At 46.9% G+C, this 26,509-nt stretch overlaps 1 protein-coding gene across 1 annotated transcript; it reads right to left on the bottom strand.

Annotated features, from left to right (window-relative positions):
* Positions 1-10,976: 10,976 nt before the first annotated feature.
* Positions 10,977-16,085, bottom strand: IBA57 (iron-sulfur cluster assembly factor IBA57). The gene is made up of 3 exons (XM_082499373.1): positions 15,765-16,085; positions 13,667-14,013; positions 10,977-12,426 (listed from the first exon to the last, which is right to left on the bottom strand). Exons 1-3 carry the CDS (start codon positions 16,043-16,045, stop codon positions 12,035-12,037), a joined length of 1,020 nt encoding a protein of 339 aa, XP_082355499.1. The 5' UTR covers positions 16,046-16,085; the 3' UTR covers positions 10,977-12,034.
* Between the last annotated feature and the right edge of the window lie 10,424 nt (positions 16,086-26,509).

The raw sequence follows: 26,509 nt of genomic DNA, 5'->3' as shown, positions 1-26,509 counted from the left end.
TTATCAAGCTGCCACTGCCCACTGACATGCCTGTCCTTCACACGCATGCCATTTCTCCAACTTCACCCATTTGCAATACATGACACAGCAAAAGCCCGTGCATTTCACAAATGTAAGGCTTCATCTTCACTGACACAAAGCCTTAATTGGTGGAAGCAATGAATGGGGGAAGGGCTGCTTTTAGGATTAAGATAAACTACGATAAAGTCTGCAACAGTCATATTAAGATAAATTCTTAAAACTTAACAAAGCACCTGCTCTTCTCTTAAAGTAATAAGATTATGTCAGACTATACCCACGTCCAACTGTGGCTGACCTACTCTGACCTGCTGAATGGCAGAACTAAGGATTTACTTAATCTAACGTCCAATCTGAAGTCTGCTACAATGATTTGTTCAACCCACAGCCAAGTCCCCATTCTTCTCTTTTCCAAGGGCCTGCTGGAAACAGGCTAAAAGCTGGATACATTAGTTAACCTATTTCTGATAATCACTTCTGCCGGGTTTCCTATCACGGAATCACTGAGTTTTCAGAGTTGGAAAGGACCTCTAGAGATCATCCAGTCCAACTCCCCTGCCAAAGCAGGATTGCCTAGAGCACATTACTCAGGACTGCATCCAGGCAGGTCTTGAAAATCTCCAGAGAAGGGGACTCCACAACCTCCCTGGGCAGCCTGTTCCAGTGCTCTGTCACCCTCACCGTAAAGAAGTGTTTCCGTGTATTTGAACGGAACTTCCTATGTTCTAATTTGTGCCCATTGCCCCTCGTCCTGTCACTGGGAACCACTGAAAAGAGCCTGGCTCCATCCTCCTTCAACCCACCCTTTAGATACTTGTACGCCATAATAAGGTCTCCCCTCAGCCTTGCCTTCTCCAGGCTAGAGTGTCCCAGCGCTCTCAGCCTTTCCTCATAAGGGAGATGCTCCAATCCCTTCATCATCTCAGTTGCCCTTCGCTGGACTTGCTCCAGCAGTTCCCTGTCCCTCTTGAACTGGGGAGCCCAAAACTGGACACAGTATTCCAGTTGTGGCCTCACCAGTGCAGAGTAGAGGGGGAGAATGACCTCCTTCGACCTACTGGCCACACTCTTCCCTATGTAGCCCAGGATTCCATTGGCCTTTTTGGCAACAAGGGCACGTTGCTGGGTCATGGATAATTTACTGTCTACTAGGACCCCCAGATCCTTCTCCTCAGAGCTACTGCCCAGCAGGTCCGCCCCTAACCTATACTGGTGCTTTACATTCTTCCTCCCCAGGTGCAGGACCTTGCACTTGCGTTTCCATCACCATGTAGCAGAGAAACCTGCTCAGAACAACAGGAAAGCCTGCAGCCAGGAATGGGTTGCAGAACAGTTCAGTGAAATGTCCATGTAGGTACGTCAATGCTTCTGGGAAGCACTGAGCTTGCTCCTCTTGGTCCAGTTGGTCTTCAGTGCATGTACAATACACCAGCTGTACTGCAAGGGAAGAGTTGAAGCAATACAACTCTCGATGCTACAGAAAGGTCTGTGGCCCACACAGATGGAAGATTAGGCTCTTTGTATTTAAGCTAAAATAGCAGGCTCTGCAATGAAATGACTCAGGTGCATACAACTGCTTCTAGGTGCTAATTTTATTACAGTTTCCTTTCAGAAGGGATGACTAATAATAACTTTATACCTGCCATGATGATTTGTTCAGTCAATACCTGTCTAAGCTGCTAAACTTTACTGATCTTTTAACTATTTGTGATTTATTAGCTGTTCTTCTGTCAAAGCAGACTTAATGAAACCCATTAACAATTTGGCTAATCACTACCTTTGTGACACAATGTCACTATTCACAACTTTAAAAGCGGGTTTCACAAAGCATTAGTTGATATCAGAAACCCCAAACGAAAATCCCTAACTCTAAATAGGAACTACTTCAAATCATGGGAAACTTTCAAAGCCTTGCAGGTGCTGCATTAGGCTTCACAACCTATGTAAGAGTACAACTGAAGCTCAAAATTTACACAGCTGTTCAAAAAAGGTAAGAGTGCCACCTCTGTGCCCCAGTGAACATGAGTTCTTTCAGAAAAATGGATTTTCAACGGTAACTTTCTGTGGCTGTCACTTAGCTTTTAGGGATTGATAGAAAAAGCACGCTGATTGCACAACTGGTAAATAATTCATTCCTAGAAAGGCCTTTTGGGATATCTTCAGGATATGAGGGTGCTACATTAGAGCTTTTGTGGAAGCCAATGCTTTACTTAGAAGGACTGCCAGCTTGCATTGCATTAATTTAATAATAAAAACAAAAAGGTTCTTATTGAGTACTTGAATATCATGACCTCAATTTGTAAATAGTTTTATTTTCTTCTGGTATTGTTCAAAAAGAACTCTTAAGCAAAAAGACAAATGACCACAGCTCAACACCAGAAGGTAACAAGTTGTTCCACGAGCAGGGAAGACAGATGACTGGCTTCCTCCACATTCATGCCCTATCCCAAGCTCATCCTAACAGCATCAGTTTCCTTACCGCATCTTCTGTCTCCCCAGTCCCTCCCTACCAGCCAAGAGCCCACTGTAATGGTACCGGATAAGCAGGCCACACTGAACACTTATTAAAATCATGCGGAAGTCTTTCTCCCGGTGTGTGTGCTGATCTGGATCCCTCCTCTGCGAAGCTGTCAACTTCCACGGCATTTACAGGAATTCATTATCGCCAAGACATCCATCCATCTCTCCCCCAGTTTCACTGAATTTGATGAATGGTTCAAAACTTACTGGAGGAATGACAGACACCTCAACAGTGTAACCATTTGATATCCCAAAAAAAGCAATCCACGGTCTTTCTGAGGAGTTTAACATCCACTCATCTTCCCATCAACACTTCTTAAAGTTAACACTAGAAATTTTAAATGCACCTTGCAGATAGCAAGCCCTCTCAGCACGTGTGTACTACTAATTTTGGTGCCTTCTGCCCACAAATATTCTGTCCCACAGTAAAGACAGGGATGTTTTCCCTGTATACATATGTATGTACACACACTTTCCATAATCCTCTTGCACCAATCAAATAGAAGCCATAGTAAATATGAAACTTAACTCTGAATTACTCCTCACTGATTATTGCAAATTTTGCTAATCTGAATGCCTGCTTTTCAGTGTAATACAAATAGTAGTATCTTCAGGTGGATTTATATTGCACTTCCAGACAGATGCTGTGTGCATGTGTACACACGCTGATGCCAGTGGGGAAAAGTCACAGGTTGTGCAGTTCTGCATGCTACAGTACATCGAATCCACCAGAAAAAGTCAATTTGAAACATTACCTTAACATTGTGAGGAGATTACAAGGAAAGCTTAAAACCTTCCACCTACACTACCTGAGGGTTGACAAGTTCCAGAATCAGGCTACATGGGAAAACTGCACTTAAGTCTAGAGACCTACACTTCTCTTTTTGACACATCTGTTTTGAACTTCTTTTATATTTAGGCCTATCCGCTTTACAAAGCTACATGGCAGAAAGTTTGTTGGGGAAGATTCCAATCTGCTCCTCAATTCCACCTTTACAAAGCATTATCCTTGAAACAGTATGCCAGTAACTCTGTGAGCTTCCTCAGCTAAAAAAAAAAAAAAAAAAAAAAAAAACACAAAAAAAAAAAACACCAAACACCAACAAAAAAACCACCACACACAAACAAAAAAAACACACAAACAAAAAAAACACACAAACGCACAGAAACATTCTGCAACATTTATATTAAAACTTAGAATGTCAATGACAAGAAATTAAACATAGTAAGTACTTGGGAAACCATGCGATACAAACTTATCCACCAGCAACAGTGGATGTATGTACCATTATCACAACTTCAGCATTCCTAAAGTCAGTAATTTCAGACATTGAAATTTGTAACCTCCCCACTTACTGCAATTCTTGCTTTATCAATTAGAAAAAAATAAGGAATAATTTGCCAGCAGGTAGCTTAGAAACAAAGCCCTGATCTGCAACTCATTTAAACTATTTTTAAAAAGTTACTGATACTGTTTTTAATGACAGATTTTTATAGCTCTACACACTAACTGTGGTCCAAAGCCACAAGTACTTTGAACACCAGAGTCCTACTATTTCCAAGTACTTTCACTTGTAGCAATGACTGAAGCATCCTCCCCTTACTCTGGAGTTTCAGAGGATTTTTTTTTTGCTTGTTTATAAAAGCCATAATATCCTAATCCCCATTTAAAGAAGTAAAAAGACCCTGCATGAAACATTAACATGAAGTTGCCAGTTTTAAAAACAAGAACACAACTCAGCTGCAACATGCCATTATCTAAAAGTTCTAATTTGGGACTTCTAAGGGAAAGCTTTACAAAGGTGGTGAAAGACAGCTACTGTAATGCATCTATCACTAAGCAGCCTATGACGCTCAAAATATCTAGTCAGCAAATACACGTTTATTTAAACAACATATTCATGTTCAGTGTAGGCTCCATGGAAATAAAAGGGAACTTAATACCATCTACCTCTATACATTCACCTTCACTTACAATTCTTACCACGTGTCACACTCCGTTACCTCCTGGTAAACCAGGGAAACACAAGGGACTAAAACAAACAGGTAGAGTTTTTAGCTGAACTTCTGCTCACTTTAGAGTCAACTAATCCAAAGGTAGCTAAGTGCGTGATTTGTAGATTATGTCCTTTCAAATACATGTTGCTGTAAAACAGGATTATTGGTATTAATATACTCTCAGTATAAACCTTTTTGGTTAGGAATATAAAATTTCAACTGAAGTTGCAAATACTGCTCCAGATTCATTTTGACAGATGGACTATCTAGTATAATTTAAATTCCACTAAATCAAAATGTCTTTCCAAATATATTTTCAAACAAACAAAAATGCTGAAATTATCAACTACTGAATGTGTAAAAACAAACTCTTCAAAGTTACAAACCGGTATATGTGAACAAATAAACAGAGTTTTTTTTAATCAGCTCCACAAAGATCTCTATACATCATTATATAGAGGCTTGCATCTTAATTTCATTAGACTACCAAAATTAGATATAAAGCTACTTTTCCCACTTGACCCGCTCCTCACTTTGTGAAATCCAAGTACTAAGCAGATGTCTTCAAATTGCAGACTTGAGCAAACACTGTCATAATGCCATTTAACAGATCTAAACTGTTTCTAAAGAGAAATGAAATTCATTCTCTAAGAAGAAACGAATTACCTGCTTGAGAAGTTACTACATTTCTCAGTGAAAAGATCACAGAACGTATTCATTCCCAAGTTTGCCATCCACTTTGTAAGTCACTCCTCATTGTCCCTATTAGAAGACTCTGGTGGTCAACACAAAGAAACATTTGTGTTTGGAGAATTATGTTTTTATCAGGCACTCACAATATGCGATCACTTGAAAGGCTGGGTGCTATCAGGCAAATAAATCATTACACTTAGTTTAAACCACAGCACTACAGCAACATAAGCAAATATTACACTGCAGAAATCGCTTTGCTGGATTGTTTTCTAGCTTTCTAAAAATATTTCTCCGAACACCTAGCATCTCTCCTGAACAACAAAACCCACATAAACCTCATCCCGTTACGAGAATCAACTTCCACCGAGACAAACCTGCACAGATGTTACGACCAGCCATTCCCTGCCTGCATTCCTACCACCGACACAGGCCACTGGTGAAGCACAGGCAGCACAGGCACTCAAACATGCCAGTTGTACACACTAGAGCACTGCAGCAGCAGCAGCTGATCCCCGTGCTTTCAGGTCCGGGTGCCGCCGCACCTCATTTACCTCCCCTAAGATCGCTGCCATGGGACACACGCTACACACCTCAGTTACTATACGCACACAGAAGCTGTTGCCAGGCTATGGGCAGCGTCTCTCCTCCACCCCTTGAAGCTACAGGACAAAAACAGTAAAAAAGAAACAAGCAGATTTCGGGCTGTGGGCAAGGAAACAGCCCCTCGAGACAAACTAGCAGTGCTGGCATGAAGCAATTACTCCACACAGCTATTCCTAGACAGAGGAGTCTCTAAGCTGCACCAAGACTACGAGAAACGGTACAAATTGCTTGCCCTTAGATGTCACCTCATGTTTTCTTCAGATACACACCCTTTCAAACACCTCTGCGGCAACTGAAATCCTCCCCTAGTAAGCAAAGATTTCACACTGCCAAAGGCCCTGCTACAGAAGTGAAAGAAACACCAAGCTTACATTTTTGGTCTTCTTGCTTTACAACCAGTCTCAGCCATGTAATGTCTGATGTCACTGGAGTACCAGTATGTGGAAGTACTATGGGAATTGTAGTCTTTCCTCTGTTGCGCAATAGCTACAAGGTACGAGATCCAGGACTGCAACCGTGAGCCTTAGGAACTGTCCCCTTCACGCAGAGGCTTGCAGGGACTACCTGAGAAATACAGCTTAACTGCTTTATTTAGCCAGGAAACACTTTTCAGATGGGAAAGAAAAGTGTGTAGGAGGTTTTGAAACGCACCTTCTCCTCCTTCCCATGCAAGAAGTAACTTCTAAGCAATTATTCACAGGTGATCACATATTTCCAAAACCATTTAAGTTGTAATCAGGAAACACAATCCAGTGAGAAAAGCTTAATCGCTATAATAGACATATAATAAACAATATACATATAACAACATCATATTTAACAGTACAAGAGTTCTTATGAAAAGTTCATCATCTCTTGTACCTCTAGGCTTTTGATATCTCCCCATGAAAAAGTAATTCACTGGAATGAATGGGTTTTTGTCAATGTTGATGATGCACCTGCCACTTTTGTTCCTATCTCCCCACTGAAATCTATCACTTGGCTCACCCCACCCAAGTAACAATGAAAGACTTGCAGTGGGAGCAAATCAAGCCCTATTCTTCCTGTAACAGCAATTAAAAATAAAGGTTATTTTACTTAAAGGACTTCCTTCATGCTAAAGTGCTGTACCTGACTTACCACGTCCCCACTTTCGATCAAATATCTCATAGACAGTTACATTTTAATCACCTTTTACATATTTTTCCTTGATAAAATCATTATTTTCCCACAACTCCTAGCCGTAACTCAGACGATGAACCTCAATCCTTCCCTCACATCACCATATTTTTAATGCTACAAAAAGAATGAAGAGATACAATTTAAACAAACAAAGAAAAACAGAGATAGTGGAAAAAGCTAAACAGAGCCTTTTTCATCTTTTTGTAGAAAACAACATAAAAAACAGCTATAACATAATATAGTTCAGTTGCTGGGAAGTGCAGTCCATCATCAGTCAAGTATTTATACAGAGTCTTGAGACTAGGAAAAAAAAGAGAAAGCATAGTGCTAACAACTTCCAACTAAATTTTTCCAACACTCAAGATTATCTTCAATATATATCTAAGTCAGCTGAGTCAAATCTAAAAATATATGTTGCTAACCCTGAACAATAAAACTGCCCAAAAAACCCACCTTACAGAATACGAGAAAACTCCTATGACAACTAGAAGTGCGACAGTGGAAATCAGAAAACCATTCAGTCTCAGGTTCTTCAACAACTTGATGCAGGCAGACTACAAACAAAAGCTCTTAAAAGGGAAGCGGGAAAAATCCCAACAACTTTCTCCAAAGTTTTCTTCTGTTCCCAAGGCATTTTTCCTAAGTTACAGTAACATCACCTTGTTCTGCAAAGTCCTTCCCTCACTGCTATCACTGTAGCACTTACCACTAAAGCACTGGTAAAATACACTGCAGTGTGCCACACAGCACGTAACGTTCCCCAAATATTGTTTAAGTGTATTCCATATAGCTTTTCTGACACAGCAATAAATAGGAAATGAGGTCACCCATCCCTAAAAACCTCAACCCTTGTTTACATTATTGCTATTCTCCCTCCAGTTTCTCTCCACAAAGCTGTAATAGCATTCAGAGAGCGTGACTGTCCTCCTCCAGCTCCTACAACCGCCTGGTGTAAGCACAATTTGAGAATGACAACATATATAAACATGACACAAGAAGCTTTTATACCGATTTCCACATTTAGGTTTTTGGAACAGCGTATTGGTGCCAGCGCTGCTGATAGCACACACTGAACACAAGTGTTTCAAGGAGAAAAAAAAAAAAAAAAAAAAAGATCAAAAATCTCAAGCCATGCCCTGACCAGGGATTAAAGAAAACAGAGAAAGCCCAAACATTTCCAGTGTTATGGCAGCACAGGACTAAAGTAATAATTTTAGTGATACGAATAGACCCCAATAGCTTCAAATGAAATACAACAGCAGAATTTCACATTCATTTGGCCTGGGCAAGACAGAGGGAAAGAGAGGAAATCCAGACACTAATCCACAAAAACAGTTTAGGCATAAATTATTTCCGCTAGCTTGAGAACAGCGTGTTACAGGAAAAAAAAAAAAAAAAAAAAAAGACAGCCTTTTCTAAAGGGTTCACAGTCTACCTAAAAGCAAAACACTGCACAGGCAAAGGGGTGAGAGAGTAGCTTGACGTCAAAATGTAGCACATCTCATTGTTACCATCCAGCAGAAACTGTGCTCCCAATAACATTCTTACAAAGTAGCTTATAAAACCCTCCTCTCAAAGTAATAGGTAAAATGCCCCCAGTGCCCCCACAGAAGCGCGTAAACAGAGCATGACTTCAGCTGCAATGGCTGTGAAAAAGGGGACCAAAGCCGCCAAATCTCCCTGCTTTTAAAATGCCAGAGAAAATGAGCCTGCTGGAAAAGCAGGACCACCACAGGCTGTGAAGGATAAATCATATTTGTGACTCTCAGCTGCACAGTATTTGGATACCTCCTGAAGATTTCAAAGGTTTCAGCAAGCGGGCAAACATACTCAAAATATTAATAAAGCTAGAAATATCTGTAAGGACTTTTTAAACTTGCTAACTTGAAGTAACTCAGTGTGAGGAAGATGCTCACACACAACATCCTAGCATCAACCTGGCCAAAGCAGTATGAATTCCTTCAAAGATGCATTTTAAATAGCAGATTGCAGTGATTTTAATAAATCAGTAGAACATCTGTTTATACTTCAAGTATGAACAGTCATTGTTCCAGACCCATCACTACACCAAGACAACTTTTATGGCTTTTTAGTATTGCAGGAAAGGTAAAAAATCATAAAAAATAAATCAAACATTGCTTAAAAAAAAAAAATCAGGGAAAAAAGGGGCAAAAAAAGAAGAAAACAGCCTCTTTTTCCTGAAACCAAGCATTTCAATCCATCCCACTTTGCAGCCTCAGAAAGCGGCTCCTGCCTTACCCTGTTGGGATTTCAGGCTAACATACTTGCTTGTTCTCCACTCTCTTCTGCTATCCCTACGTGCAGAAACATCACCCATTTCTGGTGCGCCAACATCGCTCACGGCTCTTTAACTTCCCGGCGCGCACAGATCTCTGACAGCCTACATGTGACAGGCAAGTGGAAGATAGCCGGGTACTTTCGCAGTTATGTCCTTTATTTACATGGTTCTGCTCTACCAGCAGCCACACGGCTTCCCCTCCCTCCAAGGGAGCCCAACAGACCCGCTGCAGCTCCGCTGCCGCTCCTCCCGGGGGAGCGGCCGGTTCCTCCCCTCACAGAAGGGCCTCGCAACCCCTCCCCCACACACACACACTCCCCTCCCCGGCTCTGGGACCCCAGCCCCGTCCTGGCAGCGGGCCGGCGGCGCTGACGCCTCACCTCTGCCCAGCAAGACCCGTCAGGCCGAAGGGCCAGCAGCAGAGCTCTCCCCGCCACCATCTTATCCTCCCCCTCGGCTCCCGCCCTGAGGGGACGGGGTGGCGCGCGCCGCCAGCGAAGGCGGGAAGGGCGCGAGCCGAGGCGGGAACGGAAAGGGCGCGCGCGGTCAACGGCCGCCGGTGGGAGAAACCACGGCGCGGGTGAAAAAAGGGGTGGGGGCGAGGGGGGTGGAAAGGGGAGGGGCGAACCATCGCGGAGCGCGGGGGGGGGGGGACCCGCCATGGCGGGGAGGGCGAGGGGAAACTGAGGCAGCGCGGGGGAATTGAAGCGGTGAGGCGGAACACCCAGAAAATGGGGATCAGGAAGGCGTTGGCCCCCATTTTCCAGCTGTAGTTAGTCTGAGGGAAGCCCCCTGAGCAGGTTTACCTGAGGGCTCCCCTCAGCGGCCATGTTTGTCCGGTGCTGAGGGAAGCGCGATAACCTGACAGAACTGTACCATAAAAGCGCCTTGTTTCCCGCCTGGGGCTGTGTGGGCCTGGCACCGGTGCTTTATTTATCAACAATTCCTCTTTCCTGCAGAAGTTGGGTATGAAAAGTGCCGCTGAGGACATTTCAGCCCTTTGGCTGAGGTGAGGAACAGGTGGGTGGTTATTCGCCCCTTTTTGGCCAGCTCCATGGTGGCTTCAGTCAATGGCGGGCTCCTCACTTCGCTCCGCTCGGTCCCGTCTTGGCTGAAAGGGGATTTGCTCTGTCAGGGGCCGTCTGTGAGGCAAACACCCCTGCAAAACCAAACCCTGCGCCTCCACCGCTGGTCCCCTGGCCTTGCAGCCCACGCTCACCCGGAGGAAGCCATTAAGGACAGAGCAAACTGTGAGGGAGAATGAAAAATGGAAGGATAGCACAAATTGAGGCTGCCCTCTCCAATTTCTGCCACATCTTTGCGCACCAGAAGTGATTTAGTACCTCTGAAAAAAATCAAACCTGCGCGTGTATTTTGTGCCTGAGCACCCACATTTGTAACCCGCAGCTGTTGGCAACAGAAAAGCCTTTCACATACGTTGAGAAGACAAAAGAAACGTGTGTGCGCCAGAAAAAGAGATGCAGGGTTTCCCCTAACAGAAGAAACGTCGTGTTTATTCAGGCTGCGCGCACAGCAGTACAATCTAACTATTCTGGGGAGACGTTGCACAACGGATGGCCGAGGAAAAAAAGCTGCTTCTGGCAAAGCAGCATCAACGCGGGCAGCACAGTCTCGCCTTTGTGGCACTCGGAGGATCCAGAAAGGGTGAAGCACTACAGTTTCATTTATTTTTCCAGCAGAAAAATATTCTTAACAATCTCAAACCTGACAAAAGGGATGACGAACAGTGTAAGCCACGTTTTTTGTCAGCAAACAACCCAAAAAGGTATTCTGCTGTGTATCTTCACACAAGGTAAATACAAGGTGGTGTCTCTTCTCTTTCAGACAAGTCACATTTAATTTACTGATGCAATAAACTTTTAATAAGATATTCCACAAACTCATTTTACAGCAAACAGAATTTTAACCAATATGAGCATTTTTTCACAAATCCCCTTCACAGTAACAGTGACACTGAAACAGTGGCAGAATGTGCTTTGGACGGCTTTTTGTCACAAATATGCATGCAAGAGCATTTTTATTTTTGGTCAGAATGGGATCTCACCAGCTTATGTCTCTCATCACCCCCTTCTGCACAACGCGCCATTCCAAGAGCGGGCGTGCAATGGATTTACCGTAATACAACAATAGAACAGTCACTCCAGGGCATGCACCAGTGCACCTGTTTTTTTGTAAAATACCACTTTCCTCTCAGAAATAGTCGTTTGGGTGAAGGAAGCGTGCATGACGGAGGTCAGGAGCGGCAGAGGAGCCAGCTGCTGCTGGCTGTGCTCCCTCTGCTGGCGCTGAAGCTGGGGACCGTGATGTTTCTGAGCTTTCCCACCAGAGACAACTCATTAAAATCAAGGTCTGAAATGTGGAGGACAAGGTATTCCTCTTCCTGAACATAATTAGAAGTTAAGAGTGGTGAGAAAAAAACCCCACCCAATCGGGAAGTTTAAGAAGCTCAACGCAAGGAGTAATTTGCAGTGAATGCTTTAGCCTGAGTATGTATCTTGTGCAAGGTAAGAGCGGCATGCTCGCCATTAAAAAAAGACACTATAACACCACAGAATGATTATTCTGAACAGAAACATTCAGTGCACACAAGGGATTTGGAGAATCCTGGAACACCCCCTCATCAAACACCACAAACAACAGCTGAAGGCAGAGTCACCTTCCCAAACTTACCACACAAAATATATACTCAATAAGGCAAATGTGCAAGTGGTGGTTCCTTGTTTATTTATTAGCAGTTTTTGGCCACCACTCAGGTATACTTGCAGTGAGCTTCACCTTATCACCCGCTATATTTAGGCAGAGTGGTTCATTTATATTAGCTAACCTCAGCAAAGCTATACCCAGTTCACCTCCTCCAGCCCGGAACTTGCCGACCGATTTTCCTGATTCGTTTAAGATCTCAGCGCCCTCTGGAATGCTGTCTTTGGGAAGAGGAGCTGAAAAGTGGACTGGCAGCAGACGTTTGCGAATGACACCCGTGTGGTGGGTCCTGGCTGTCAACTCCTGTCCGATGTAACAGCCTTTGGTAAAGCTGATGCCGTTCATGTAGGCCAGGTTTGACTCCAGCGGGAGGGCTACTCCAGGAGGGAGATCTTTCACACCTTCAGGAATTCCTAGGAAAAAAGTAAAAGCAACAGGTAAATGCGGTAAGATCTTCAGTATTTAAGGTTTCTGGAATATGCCTCCTCTATGAGTCATAAAACCAAGAGAAGCCATAAGAAGCAGTGTGAAATAAGGAACTTCCCAGTACTCCAGTTTAAGCCTGAGTGAATTCATTAGCCGTAAATGATGTTTACTGTTAAGGGTAAACAGAGAACCGCACTAGAACCTAATTTCATGAAGCTTACAACACCCCACAAGCATACCGGTGGAAATTCAAAGCACCCCAAACGATGCAGACTCCCCTACAAAGGCATCCACGTACACATCAGTGCCAAAATCCTTCTCACCCACCCCCTACAATAAGACTTTAATGTCACTAAGAGTTATTTTCTTGAGAGCTAAAGCCCAAATGTTAATGTCCAAATGGTGAATGTCTGTATAAGTAGCTGTTCTTTTTGTGACTAATGACAGAAAAAAAGTATTTTTTTTTAAGCAGAGTGTTGGACACAGCTTTCTGCAGCAGCACAGCAAGACAAATGCCGGTGTTTCATGGAGGCGGCACACCACCCCCCTCGAGTCCAGTCTGGCCCATTAACAGCTTGCTTTTACAAACCAGATAGACTCAGGTTTAAGCAGAGGACCATCATCTTTCAGTCTGCCAATTAATTTAATCCACTGTCTGCGTGGAAACAGTAAAATCGATGGGAGCTCTGAGCAGGCACAGGGGCTCCCAGGAGCGAGTTGCCTCTCAGAACAACTGTCCGCCCCCTGGCCTCCCAGTTAACTCTGCAAATCCAGTCATGCATTTTTAGGAAAGTATGTTAGGGTGTTTCCTTTTCCTTCCTTAGCAACAAGGAAAACACACAGACTGTGCATAATTCTAAAATAATCAAAATGACTCAAACCACAAAAGTTTCCCTCTAAGAACATGAATAATCCTCGTTTTCTTTTGCTGTTAGTGTTCCCGACCTACTGCCCAATAATCTTAGTGATAGGAAACTGTACCCAAATATTGGTTCTGCCACTAGACAGAATTATAACTACCAGATCACTTTTATCCTCAAAGTAGCAAATAATACCTGTACTTATTAACAAGTTAAACACATCGAGACATACAAATGCACCTTTTATAATTTATTCTTCTGTCTTGTAACAATGCATGGACTCTGATAATAAGATGAAACTGTGATAATACATAAATAACTACCCCAAAACTAGTGACACAGAGTATAAAACAGGACTTGGCTTTACCTTGTTGGTACCTGTGCCTGTGGTAATCCTGAATATTTCCAATCTGACTCCCGGGGATAATCTCCGATAGATTTGCTCCTTTCTTTGTAATCAGTCTCCAGCCCATGACTTCTGTTCTGGGGTCAGGAGTTAAAACCAAAGCCTGGTCTGCACATTTAGTGAGGGAACTGGCAATGTCTCCAGCCTGCTCCCCAGGGACGACGGCCCACAAAGAGAGGTCAAGGCAAGGGGCAATGTTTACTTTCCTCCGGATCTTGTACAGTTTCAGATGTTTTTGTATGGCATCCAGCACGCCACTGTCACACTCCAGCAGGATGTGTGGCTCTTCTTCTGGACTCTCGTGAAGCCTAAAAAAGTAACACCTACAAGGTCAGAAAAACAAATCCCCCACAGCAGCGGAAGCCAACATGCTTTATCTTGATCCTGGTGCGAATCCAGAGGTCTGGGGAATTTCACCGAAGGCTGCTGGTGCACACAAAAGCCGCGCTCAGCTCCCTGTGGGGAAACACTTTTTCAGCCATCCGTTCTAGCAAATACTGCCCTCGCCTCTCCTGGGGACAGAAATGGGTCTGGTCATATGGTTTTCTGTACCAGTTGCGCTTACCTAAAGTGAGGCGACTTTCAGCAGGAGGAGAGACTTCGTTCAGCTCTGCCTTCCATTAGTTACCACACTGTTAACCTCACCCGACACTCCGCAAGCCTCGTTTTTCCCTCACTGACACCACACCTGGCTGGATGGTGTAATTATTATATGTCACATGTCAGTGCCTATGGCACCTGTGAGGCAGCGCAAAACGCTTGTTTCGGATATGGCCCAAATATACTCATAGACACTGAGCCTGGGGCCTGCCCTGAGGCCCACTTCAAACATACTAAGATTATAGAATCATAGAATAATCTAGGAAGGGACCTTTAAGATCATCGAGTCCAACCATCAACCTAACACTACCAAAATCACCACTAAACCATGTCCCTCAGCACCACGTCTACATGTCTTTCAAATACCCCCAGGGACGGTGACTCCACCACTTCCCTGGGCAGCCTGTGCCAGTGCTTGATAATAAATTTTTCATAATATCCATTCTAAACCTCCCCTGGCCCAACTTGAGGCCATTTTTACCAATATCCAATCTCAACCTCCCCTGGCGTAACTGAGGCCGTTTCCTCTTGTCCCATTGCCTGTTACTTGGGAGAAGAGACCGACCCCCACCTCGCTACACCCTCCTTTCAGGGAGCTGTAGAGAGCGAGAAGGTCTCTCCCCTCAGCCTCCTTTTCTCCAGGCTGAACACCCCCAGTTCCCTCAGCTGCTCCTCATCAGACGCATGCTCCAGACCCCTCACCAGCTCCGTTGCCCTTCTCCAGACACACTCCAGCACCTCAATATCTTTCTTGTTGTAAGGGGCCCAAAGCTGAACACAGCACTCAAGGTGGGGCCTCACCAGCGCCGAGTACAGGGGGACCATCACTGCCCTGGTCCTGCTGGCCACACTATTGCTGATACTGGCCAGGATGCTGTTGGCCTTCTTGGCCACTTGAGCATACTGCTGGCTCATGTTCAGCCATCTGTCCACCAACACCCCCAGGGCCTTCTCCGCCGGGCAGCTTTCCAGCTCTCTACCCCAGGCCTGTAGTGCTGCATGGGGTTGTTGTGACCCAAGTGCAGGACTCGGCACTTGACCTTGTTGAGCCTCACACCATTGGCCTCGGCCCATCGATCCAGCCTGTCCAGATCCCTCTGTAGGGCCATCCTACCCTCAGGCAGATGGACATTCCGCCATAACACAGAGTCACCTGTGAACTAACTGATGGTGCACTGCGTCCCTTCATCCAGGTCGTTGATAAAGATATTAAACAGATCATTATGCTCTCCTGCGGGAGTAACTCACAAAGACTGCCGCCAGTGATGAAAAAAACCCAGAGCGAGCGCTTTTTTGTGGCGCGTTAATTTATAAAGGTCGGCCAGGAATCGCCTCAGAGACCGCTGCGCAACATGGCCGCCCAACAGGGGGAAGCCCGCCAAGGCCGCGCGCCCCCGTTTCCACAGCAACATGAGGCCCCGCCCCTCCGACCGCGACTCGCCCCGCCCCTTGGTCTCACCTGTAGAGGATGAGGTCATACAGGCAGCGTCCCTGGACGTTCAGCGCATGCGCGTAGAGCGCGCGCGGCAGGCCCGAGCCGGCGGGGGGACCGTCCCCCTCCACCAGCCGCGTGACGTCATTGGTGAGCAGCCCCTGAAGGAAGATGGCGGCCTCGGCGCCCCGCACCTCCAGCAGCGCCCGCCCCAGCGGGAAGCAGGCGGCGGCCCCACTCCCCCCGCCCCGCCACAACCGCCGCAGCCCGGGCAGGGTTGTGGTTGCCGCTGCCGCCCTCACCAACATGGCGGCGGGCAGGCCGAAGGCTGTCAGAAGGGCCCGCTGCCACCGCTCTCCGCCGCCGCCGCCATCTTGTGTGTGTCGGCGGGGACGGCCCCGCCCCTCTCCCGCCCGTCCCGGGAGCGATCGGGCCGGGGAGGGCTGTTTGAGGGGAAAGTCGGTGCTGGGCACCTCCAGCACAGAGGGGCGGCAGCACCCCGGTGGCACCCGGGTTCCCCGAGCCAGGCAAGGGGACGGTGGCCCCCGCCATGGAGGAAGCGAAGGAAGCGGCCTACAATAATCCCACCTCCTGCGGTTTGGTTGTGCGAGTCCAGGGGGGGCTGCCCGCGCTACCTCTGCCCCGCTCTCCCGGCTGCTCGAAGCGTGCCTTCCCCCTTAGTCAGTCATTCCCCCTCCGCCCTTCCCTCTGCTGAGCCTTTAATTCCCAGGAAAGGGCGGACAGAGAGGGTACGTACCCATTCTCCTCCCGTGGTTTTGGCTAGCGCACTGGAAAATGCTGCTGCTCCAAAGGTTCCTGTTTTCCACTCTATTTTAATCCTCCGTTACTTTTCTTTCTGTAGGACCCATCAGGTGCCCCCATCTTCTTTTAATGCTCCTTGGAAAACGGTCAGTTCTGAACTAAACAATAGTGTTTTGACAGTGGGAATTTCTACAAAGTGACATGGCACAGAAATAAACTCCCCGCTTTAAAAGCATGGAGCTGAAAGTGCGGTTCTCCTGTCTCTTTTAAAAATGTTTGTTAGTGCTATGGGAAGCGGACTCTGAAGGGCCTGGGTAGCCCCGGGTTTAGCTGCAGCTCGTTACGCTGGAATTCATCCCACAGTTCAAGAAATGGCCCTGAGTCACAGTTGTCATTTGCGATTGCTTCTCTCCAGTTGCCGCAAGTGGGTTTAAGGCCATTCTGCCCCTTGCTGCTGCCAACACCAGCACGTGTGCAGCTCTGCGAGGGAGAGGGCTCAGCTGGCCCAAAACGAACCCTGCAAAATGGAACCGTCCAGGTTCACCGGGACAAGCAGCACCAGTGCCCATCACCGACTCAAACCCACCGAACTTAAAACCCTGAGTGAAGGAGCTCCTTTTTCAGGAGCTGCAAATGGAACAGCGGCAGACGGCACATTCAACCAGCTGGCCCTTGGGCAGGACCAGGCACTCCCCGCGTGCCCCGGCAGCGATAACCTTATCACATATCCCCGTGTGCGAGGGGACAGACCCGCTGCCAGCAGTGGCGAGCCATGCGGCGTGTTGGCCCCTCAGTTCAGCGCTGGCCGTGCTTGGAGGCAGTGCTGGTCAGGCAGCTGCACAGGCAGAGCAGGTGGAGAAATAAAAACAGGCGGCGGATGTGATTCGATGTGACCTTGGCGCGCAAACATGCTCTGCCCGGCTGCTGGCACGTGCTGCGTGTAAAAAATCGGGCTGAGGAAACCTGCTTTCCTTTAAACCAGGGCTGAGGGCGCAGTGAGCTGATGCCCATCATTGGGTTTTAACTCTCCTCGGAAGTGGGGACATGCCAAAAGCAGGAGCTGAGCTTTGCCTTTTAGAAGTCCAGGAGAAGGGGGAAAGTCACATATTTGGAAGCACGTCTGGGCTGAAGCTCCAGGGTCCAACGGGCACCAGGAACCCGCAGCCAGATCCAGATTTGGCCCTTTGCCGCATTCCTGTTGCACCCACCAAAACGCGGGGGCAGGTGGTGGCCATCCCACGAGCAGCCCTTTGCCATCTCTCTCAATGCACGCCCATGCTGCCTACTAACCCTCACACATGTTGCATGAAGCCTCACAGAGCATATTTGAAAGGGCGGCAATGGAAACAAAAGTGAAAATGGAAAAGAACCAGGAAGCCAGTTTGACCCTTTATTTGTTTTTTTTTTTTTTTTTACTTACTGCAGCTTTTATTCACTTTTTTTTCTGGGTTTTCTTTGCTTTTAGCACAGAATTATGCTGCCAGTAAAGTAGTATTTAAATGTTTCAGTTATCAGAAAATACAACTTTGCCGGTTTAAAGCATTAAATTGGCTCAGGGAGTGGTTTGAGGAAAGCCACAGTGGGGTCAAACCACACAAGCTAGTCTCAGCTCAGCAACTGAATGAAAAGGAAAGCATGATAAAAGGAGTCTGTGTCCTCACTTTTTCTTTTCTATGCTTCATAGGTGGTTTAAGAGCATCAAAATGCCCTGGTGCTGACGGGGGTTGGCAGGTGCAGGGGGAATTTGGAAAAGCAAATTCTCTGCGATGTTCAGTCAACTTCTGCCAGAGTCTCTGGCGTAAAATACTGGGAAAACAGCCCTCTAGTATATGGGATTCACCTACCCAAATGTGGACATCTGCACCTGAGTGGCCTGGGCTCCTTTGTAGGTGACAGAGATAAAAAAAAAAAACAACCTTTCAGGATGCTTCATTTTACCCTGAAGCCTCTGCAAAAACCAAGTCGCACCAGCTGCGCCAAGAAATGCCTCTTCTCCCTATGGACTCCAAGTGGTCCTGAGGGGACCAGCTCCATGCAGGCATCTAATGGTAGTGGAGATTGGTCTCTCCTCTATATCTGAGGCTCTCCACGTCATGGTGAAACCATGAAAGCTACAGCTCCCTCTTATTCATGATACTGCACCCACATCAGCCTGATGAATCGTCCCTCACCAGCTTTGTCATTTCTAACATTGTTTGTGGGATGAGAGCTGGTGCCAGGGTGACAAGATGAAGCATCCCCAGTTAAGCCCTATCCCAAAGGGGACATCCCCTGAAATCTCTCCTTGCCTAGTGGAACACCACCTCTCATCCAGGTATGTTGGGGCGACTCAGAACCCTTCTCGCCACTAAGAAAATGGTGAAAAAGGACGGGGAATCTCTCTCTGTTCCTCGCCGGTCCCTGGGCAGTTGCACAAGCTGCCAGCAGCTTCTTCCTCCATCAGCTTTCCGCTCTCTGCTCTCCCACCGCCCCAAACCCTGCCGTGTCGGGGGCTTGCTGGCTGCCACAGCAGCAGGACAGCCTGCGGCTCCCACCCTGGAGGGCTCATCCTCAACATTTATTCATCCATAACTCAGCTGCACTAGCATAAAGCGGGGATAACTGCTGTCTCTCTGTAGACAGCCCTGCGGGTTGATGCTGGTATAATAAACTCATTTTCTCCAGCTTTTTCTCGGGGTGCTAAGCACGAATTCTCATCCACAAACCCGCATGAGCTGCAATTATTCAACCCTGACCTTGCACATTAAATACTCCCCAAGCTGCGCTCCAGGAGGTCGGGCGCAGGCAGCCAGCAGCCGGGACGCGGGGTTGCGGTAAACCATAGCAGCACTTCTGGCACGGGGACAATATCCCACAATCTTGGAAAGGAAAAGACGGATTGTGGCTGGCCCGGGCAAATGCAAAGGCCAGCGCAGATAGGGGGAAATCGCAAGGACAACAGGCTGGATGTAGAAATAAAGCAAAGTGGCGGCCCAGGGGCAACTGGGCTGAGTTTGCAAGGAAGGAGTCTGTGCACCAAAGGGGCTGTTCTGTGCTGGCGGGGCCGAAAATGAAGGTAAAGCTGTCGTTAGCATTTCCCTACGGGGAGCGATTAGGAGCTAGTGAGATGCTGTTGACAGGAATACTGTCTGCGGAGTGGAGCAGCTAATGAAAAAGATGGGTCTTGTGATCCCAGAAAGAGTGACACGCTGGAGACTTACTGGTATTTTTCAGCCTGGCTTTCTAAAGAAATGAGGGCTTTTGCAATTGGTCTGTGTGTTCCTAAAATCCAGGCGGATGGAGGCTGCTTTTGCCAGTAGAATCATAGAATTGCTGAGGTTGGAAGGGACCTTTAAGATCATCAAGTCCAACCATTAACCTACCCTGACAAAAACCACTTCTAAGCCATGTCCCCGAGTAGCACCTCTACCCTTTATTTAAACACCTCCAGGGATGGCGAATCCACCCCCTCCCTGGGCAGCCTCTTCCAATGTTTAATAACCCTTTCAGTGAAAAAAAAAAATCCTAATATCCAATCTAAATTTGCCTGGCATAACTTGAACCCATTTCCTCTCATCCTATCACTTGTCACCAGGGAGGTCAACCCCCACCTCTCTACAACCTCCTTTCAGGTACTTGTAGAGAGTGATAAGGTCTCCCCTCACCCTTCTCTTCTCCAGGAAGAGTTTCTTCCTTCTCTTCTCCATTCCCCCTTTGACTCAGGGGCCCCATCACCCTCTGGCTCTGCCCTCCCTCTGTGGACACGGTCCCCATCACACCCTCCAGCAGCAGGAATTTGGAGGTGACCTGGGGACAAGGTATGAGGTTGCTCCTTGCTCACTCACTCCCTGCCGATGCCGGTCACCCAAGCCATTGGGGCAGGACATGGCTTCGCATGGGTTGGGTCCCAGAGACCTTGAGTGAGCCTGGCAGCCAGGGATGAAGGCTGCTCGCGAGGAAGACTCGCTAGAGTTCCTGCTTGACTGTGGCTAGCACCAACATCAAGCTAAGGTCAGCCATCCATGCGTGCTTCTATGTCCGAGTAAGTCTGGTACCAACCCAGCAGCCAACAGCAAGGATAAGTTCACCTTATTCCTCAGACCTTGTTATTTAGCAAAATTTTTCTTTTTGGGTATTTTATGTAGCACTGCAAAGGATCTGACTTACGATGCTAAAGTGCTTCTGACTATTGACCTTCTTTCTGGACTTCTTAGAGGATCCTGTTCTTCTCTGTCTTTTAGTAGGAGCTGGTCCTGCTCATGCCAAAGAAGTTGTAAAGATATCACAATGGCCAGAGAAACAGAAAAAAACCTCATGTTTCTGTCCAGAATTTGTTTCCTGAAGACTCTCTGGACAGTGGTGGTGAGTGAACGCACCTGCCGTTTAAAGGGATGAGCAGAGACTGAGGTCGTTTGGAAAGTCAGGCTTTCTCTCAAGTGCTTTCCCGTTGTTTGCTCAGCTCAAATCATCGGTTTCTCCCAGACTTTGCAAAGTTTTCTTGCTTTTGAAAGTGCAGGCTTTCCGAAGCAGTTTCAGCTCCGTGCCTGAAGGAACTGTAGGCAGTGATTCATCAGAGAGAAAACGCATCCCAAACAACTAGAAGGTCAACTACTTCTTAAGGCAAAAATGTTTTGCAGTGATTTATAGCCATATCTGGGAAAACAGAGCTCTTACATGGCTAAAACAGGCAAATAATAGATTGAGAAGAATTTCTTGTCATCAACACTCAGTGCTCTTCTTACAGAAACATCACACGCTTTACATACTGTAACAAAATGTAAGTTTTATTCCATTTTATTAGTAATGGATGTGGAATAGCCAGTTGAAGAGTTGGACTGATGTATTTTTCTCTTTTGACCAGTGTTTAATATTCTAACTACAGTCCAGATGTAACATTTACACTGAAAAATACTTACAGATTCAACCTCATACTCAAAAAATTTCTAGTACAAATACAGTTAGTACATAAAAAAAAAAAAAAAAGAACAACAAAAAAATAACAATCCCAGAAACTTCGTAACAGCACAGACTGGTTATGGCCTTGAGTTAAGTTCAAGTATTTCCCAGTGGAATGCAATGCAAGCAACAAGGTAATCTGGCTTTTACGTGGGACATTCCTGGCCCTGAATGGTAAGAATAGAAATATAAGTGTGGGCACTTTATCAGACCAAGTTTAGCGAGAGAGTCAACATTTACGATTAGTTCAGCTACAAAGCCAAACCCGTCTTGTGTGTGAACAAAGCCACTAACTTGTAAAAAAAAAAAAAAGCAAAGCATTAATTATACTACTAGTGTTTCTTCCATGGCCGACTGCCTGTCGTCTAATTGAAATTCCTCGAGCCACCGGTTTAGTTTGTAATGGTTGTGATGGGTATTTTGCTTATGGTTATGCTTATTTTGCTTCTCATAGCCTTTTCCTTCCCAAACTGACATCATACAGAAGGTATTTTTGCTCCTGCCCTGAAAAGAGTTGTTCCTGCAGAGACATTAATGCATGTCGGTCACCTTTGTGGCGGTGACTCGGTGGAAAGACACGATATCCTAAAGGCTTTAGAGGCCAAGGTGTGGAGGAGGAAGGGGGGAAGTGAACAACTCGGTTATGTATCGTCATAATAATAATCCTTTATATTTCTAGGTCTGTCTGACTCATGCTGGCTCCTGTGTCTGGCTCAGATGGGATCTGGGAGAACTGGGGTCCCTCCTCCCCAGGGTCAGAGGAGTCAGCGGTGTCCTCCAGGCTGGCTGGGACGTTGCAGGGAACTTTGCATCTCACCCAGGCAGCCCAAGACACCGGAGCAGTCCTGTCGGGAATGTGCCCTTGTGCTTCTGTTCTTGTCAAAACGCTTGGAAAACACGAGAAAGCGAGATCAGCTCCCGCTCACAAAGCATTTTATGCAAGGAAGTATTTCAAGCCTGATAGATGAGCGGGGCGGACTGGAAGGATGGTTGAGAGAGCGGTTACCCTGTCTCTTTGCCCAACGAGGAGGTTATATTGATCACCCGAGAGTCTGCCCTGGCTCTAGTACTCATCAATATTGCAATTATTGACTCTCACTATGGAAAACTGTGTGCGCATTAAATGTGATGGTGACACCAGCCGGGAGGAGGCTGCAAATCTGCGGCAGGACAGACAGATCATTCAAAGCTCCCTTGGTGCACTGGGTCTGCGGTGTGAAAATAAAAAGGCAGTTTGAAGGAGGGCAGGAGGATCCCGGCTGTACAAGCACACATCTGAAGAGGGGAGCAATCCCCATGCCTTGGATGCTTGGAAGATGGCCCAAGGACCAGCACTGCTACACTGCTGGGAAGACGTGGACTGGCTGGTGGTGGTTCAAAGACACCAAGGAAAACCACACTAGAAAAGCAGCCCTTGGAGAGAAGTTGATGAGACTTGAGTTGTTTAGCCTAAAGCAGACTTGAGGAGGATGAAAACAGTCTTGAAACACCCAAATGCAGCTATTAAAGGCATGAGATGTTCTCCATGGCTGCTGAGGAGAGGAGATGCCAGGGGTTGCAGCAAGGGGGTTTTGTGTAAGACATTAAGGAAGCATTTGATGTCGGCAGGTTGGGGAGAATATCTGTGGTCCTTTCCAGCCCTGTTGCGCTAAGCGTCTCTGAACCTGCAGCCATGGAGCCCAGGGATCTCCTCCCATCGGGCACTGACCAGCTATATTGTTGGGGAAGGGAGTATAGCCCTGCTGTAAAAAATGGGTTTGATGATTACAGTCAGGTCCCTGTGATCAGGTTCTGGGTTTTCAGGTGTACAATCTGTCCCCTCCCCTTTCCCTGTGATGAGGCCAGGATGGTTTCCTGAAGCAAGAGCAAGGGAGGCGCACCCCCCTTGGTGACTCACTGGTGAATCTGCAGGTCAGCAGGAGCTGAGGGGCCGATCTGAGTCATCGGGAAATGCTCAAGCCATGTCTGGGGCTAAGGGAGGTGTCTCTGGTATGGGCAGGAGAAATCCAAAAAATCCAGACTCCTGCACAGCACAGTACCTTCCGGTGTTGCGTGAGAAGGACGAGTTTATCTGGGGCTGTGATATTGCTGCTCATCTCAAAGGAATCAGAAAAACCCAGACAGCATCCAACCATCGCTCTCCTCAGAGTTTCCATCTTTCCCTTGGGATCGTGACCTTAAATACACGCTGTTTCCCCTGGGACGCAAGGCTGGTGGTAAACGAGAAGTCACATCAATGTGGAAGACAAGCTGTAATTACTATGGAGCAAATTTAGACTGAACATTAGGAAAGAATTTTTCACAGCAAGAGTGGTCGGGCATTGGAATAGACTGCCCAGGGAGGTGGTTGAGTCACCATCCCTGGATGTGTTTAAGAGACGTTTAGATGTGGTGTTGGGGGATATGGTGTAGGGCAGAACTTTGTAGAGTAGGGTAGATGGTTGGACTCAATGATCCCAAGCGTCTCTTCCAACCTAGACAATTCTATGATTCTATGAAATTTACACCCAGCAGCACCTCTTCTCTCCTCCCCAGCAGCCCGGGCTGTGGACCTGCATGCATTTATCTTTATGGCAGCAGCTCCATCAGCAAACAGCCTCTCCTGCATTGCCTGGTGCAGCCCAGCCCAAGAGGAGAGCACATTCCCGCATGCAGGACAAGGACCAATGGCACAGTTGGATATGTTTGTCTCTCCACCACCATGGTGTGAACTTTCTGAGCCTTTCGTTCAAAATTCACAGCAGAAAGTCCGTCCCTCCACACGACATATGTGTGTTACTCCTGACCATTGCTGGTGGGGGGGATGAACTGATCCTCCTGCTGGATGCGGTTGTCCATTTTCAAGGGGAAGATCTCTAGCAGCAAGAGCGGGCTGCACTCCAGGCATTTTACTGATGCCTTCAGCAGGACCAAGAACAAGCCTGAAAGTGTTTCCCAGACTGTTACACAAAGCCATAGTGAATATTCACAGCTGGATACCTCATAGGATGTTTCTTTGCTTTCTTTTTAAACCTACTTTTTCGCTGCCAGCACTGTTCTCTAATGACATGGCACAGCTCAGATGAGGTTTGGAGGAGCTGAAGGCCATACCCAGGTTCTCTGCCTGTTCCCCCGACTGGCCAAAGGGTCTGACCACCTGGAGAACAAGCATCCTGAAGGCTTTCAGGGACTCATCTCAAGGACATGAGAAAGATGCCCAGCAAGAAGTCACACAGATCCAACGGATAAGAAATACTGGCACAGGGACCTGCCTGCAACTTTGGGTGGCTGACACAGCCCCGAGGGAACAGCTCGGCAAAGGGACAGTGCTGTGTTCAGTGAGGGACGGTTTACTTTTTTCGCGTTAGGTTTGATCTTGAAGGCTCTGCCTGTTTGGGTTCTCCATGGTAGTGGATCAACCACTGGACTCCTGGGAGGTTGCGAGATCATCTGCCAAGCCACAGGCATCTAGGGAACATCTCAGGGATCAGACCTGCTCTAAGACATGGCAGAGTGGGGCAGTGACTGGTTTCAGCCTCTAGCATTCGGCAGGAGAAGCTCCCTGTGATCCCAGTGATGAGGTTTTCTTTCTGTTTTGTGTTACTGGAAGGGTACAAAGCCACAGCCCCACAGCTGTGCGAGAGAGACAGTATGAAACCACCCTTACAAAGCACATCCTCAGCACTAGCAGGTGCCTTGGAGCTCAGCAGCTTGGTTTTAACATGCCGCCAGATTCCACAGCTGCATAAAAACCACCCTAAAACCAAGCCAAACTTAAAAAGCTCCCCATAAACTAGTGAAAAACTTCCTGCTGCTGTCCTGGTCCTGTCCTCACTGAAGCCAGATCTTCTGCTAAGCCCCCCAAGCAAGTGTGTGAAACTTTCCAGTTCCCCGGGGCAGGCTAGAAGCTAGAAGCCCAAAGACTGCTCCAGGATGAGATCAGCCATAGTCCTGGACCAGCGGGGTTTTCCCAGGGGAGGTGGAAGGCTGTAAAATTACCAAAGGGTTGATATTACATTTATATGTATCTCTCTATGCCTATATTCATACACACATGTTCATATGTGTCTGTATATATACGTACATGTACACACACACACACATCATATACACACTATGCATAGATCTGCCGTCTGCCACTATTTAAAAGGGTTTGATTAAGCAGAAAAACAAATTCGCCAACACTGATCTTCCAAGCTCTACTACGATTCAGCAAGCGAAGAAGTCTAAACCCTTTATAATTTTGTTTTCCTGGTTGTATAAAGGCACTTTCTGATGATGTGAAGTTTGTTAAAAATGTTGTCGCTGCAACGATTCCCATCGCATCTGTAGCAAGTGCTACACAGGCACCGGTACGACGCAATGTCACTGCTTGCTCCTGCTGCGTAGTGTTTGATCGTATTTGCTTTTTTGCTTCAACGCAGAGGAAGAAGAGACAAACCTTCAGCACTGTGCTACGCTTTTAGGTCTCCCTGTGTAAGACAGTCGCTGTGTTTCTGTCCCATAACCTGATATGGGTCCCAGCTCGTGGCTCGCAGCATTGAACGATGCCTTCTGGAGCGTCTTAACAATTCAGGCAGGACACCAGCTGCAAGCGTGTCGTGAACGTTCCTTCAATGTGTCAGTTGTTTTGTTTTCTTATCAAGGGATCAGAAATTAATTTTGATTAAGGATATTTAGTAATGAAACACTGCCTGACCTACAGCACTCTAGCCTCGCTGTGCAGGAGGGGAGCTGCTTGCTGTCAGCCTGACTTCTCTCCTGAGCCACCAGCAGCTCCGCTTCCCATCTCAGCGCGTTGTCCAGTCTCTGTTGGGGGCTCCGGTGGTGACCAAAGGGGTGGGAGATGTGGGGGCGTTTGCTGTTGCTCACTGGAGGTTCCCAACTGGAGAATGTGTTGGAAACAGGGAAGAAATGTCTTTTGTTAATGCACTGGAAGACAGCACTAAATTGGTCTGAGACTCCTTTTCTCTCTTGACTTCCATATAAAAATTGTGCTGTGTGCCCTGTGAAACGAACTCAAGACAATACCGAAAACCAGAAACAAGCCAAAATAAAACCCCCACTTACGCTGCCCTCTCTCCTTTCAGATGAAG

Source organism: Vanellus vanellus (assembly GCF_965231255.1).
Source record: "Vanellus vanellus genome assembly, chromosome: 2".
Taxonomy (NCBI): Eukaryota; Metazoa; Chordata; class Aves; order Charadriiformes; family Charadriidae; genus Vanellus; species Vanellus vanellus.
This window is presented reverse-complemented; position numbering and strand designations above follow the sequence as displayed.

What these genes read in the sequence shown, in the direction of transcription:
- IBA57 (XM_082499373.1), bottom strand. Translation starts at nt 16,045, where the DNA reads ATGTTGGTGAGGGCGGCAGCGGCAACCACAACCCTGCCCGGGCTGCGG. An exon ending in TATGACCTCATCCTCTACAG is followed by an intron (nt 14,014 to 15,764) that starts GTGAGACCAAGG and finishes TTACTTTTTTAG; the next exon opens with GCTTCACGAGAGTCCAGAAG. An exon ending in CAGGCACAGGTACCAACAAG is followed by an intron (nt 12,427 to 13,666) that starts GTAAAGCCAAGT and finishes CTTTTTTCCTAG; the next exon opens with GAATTCCTGAAGGTGTGAAA.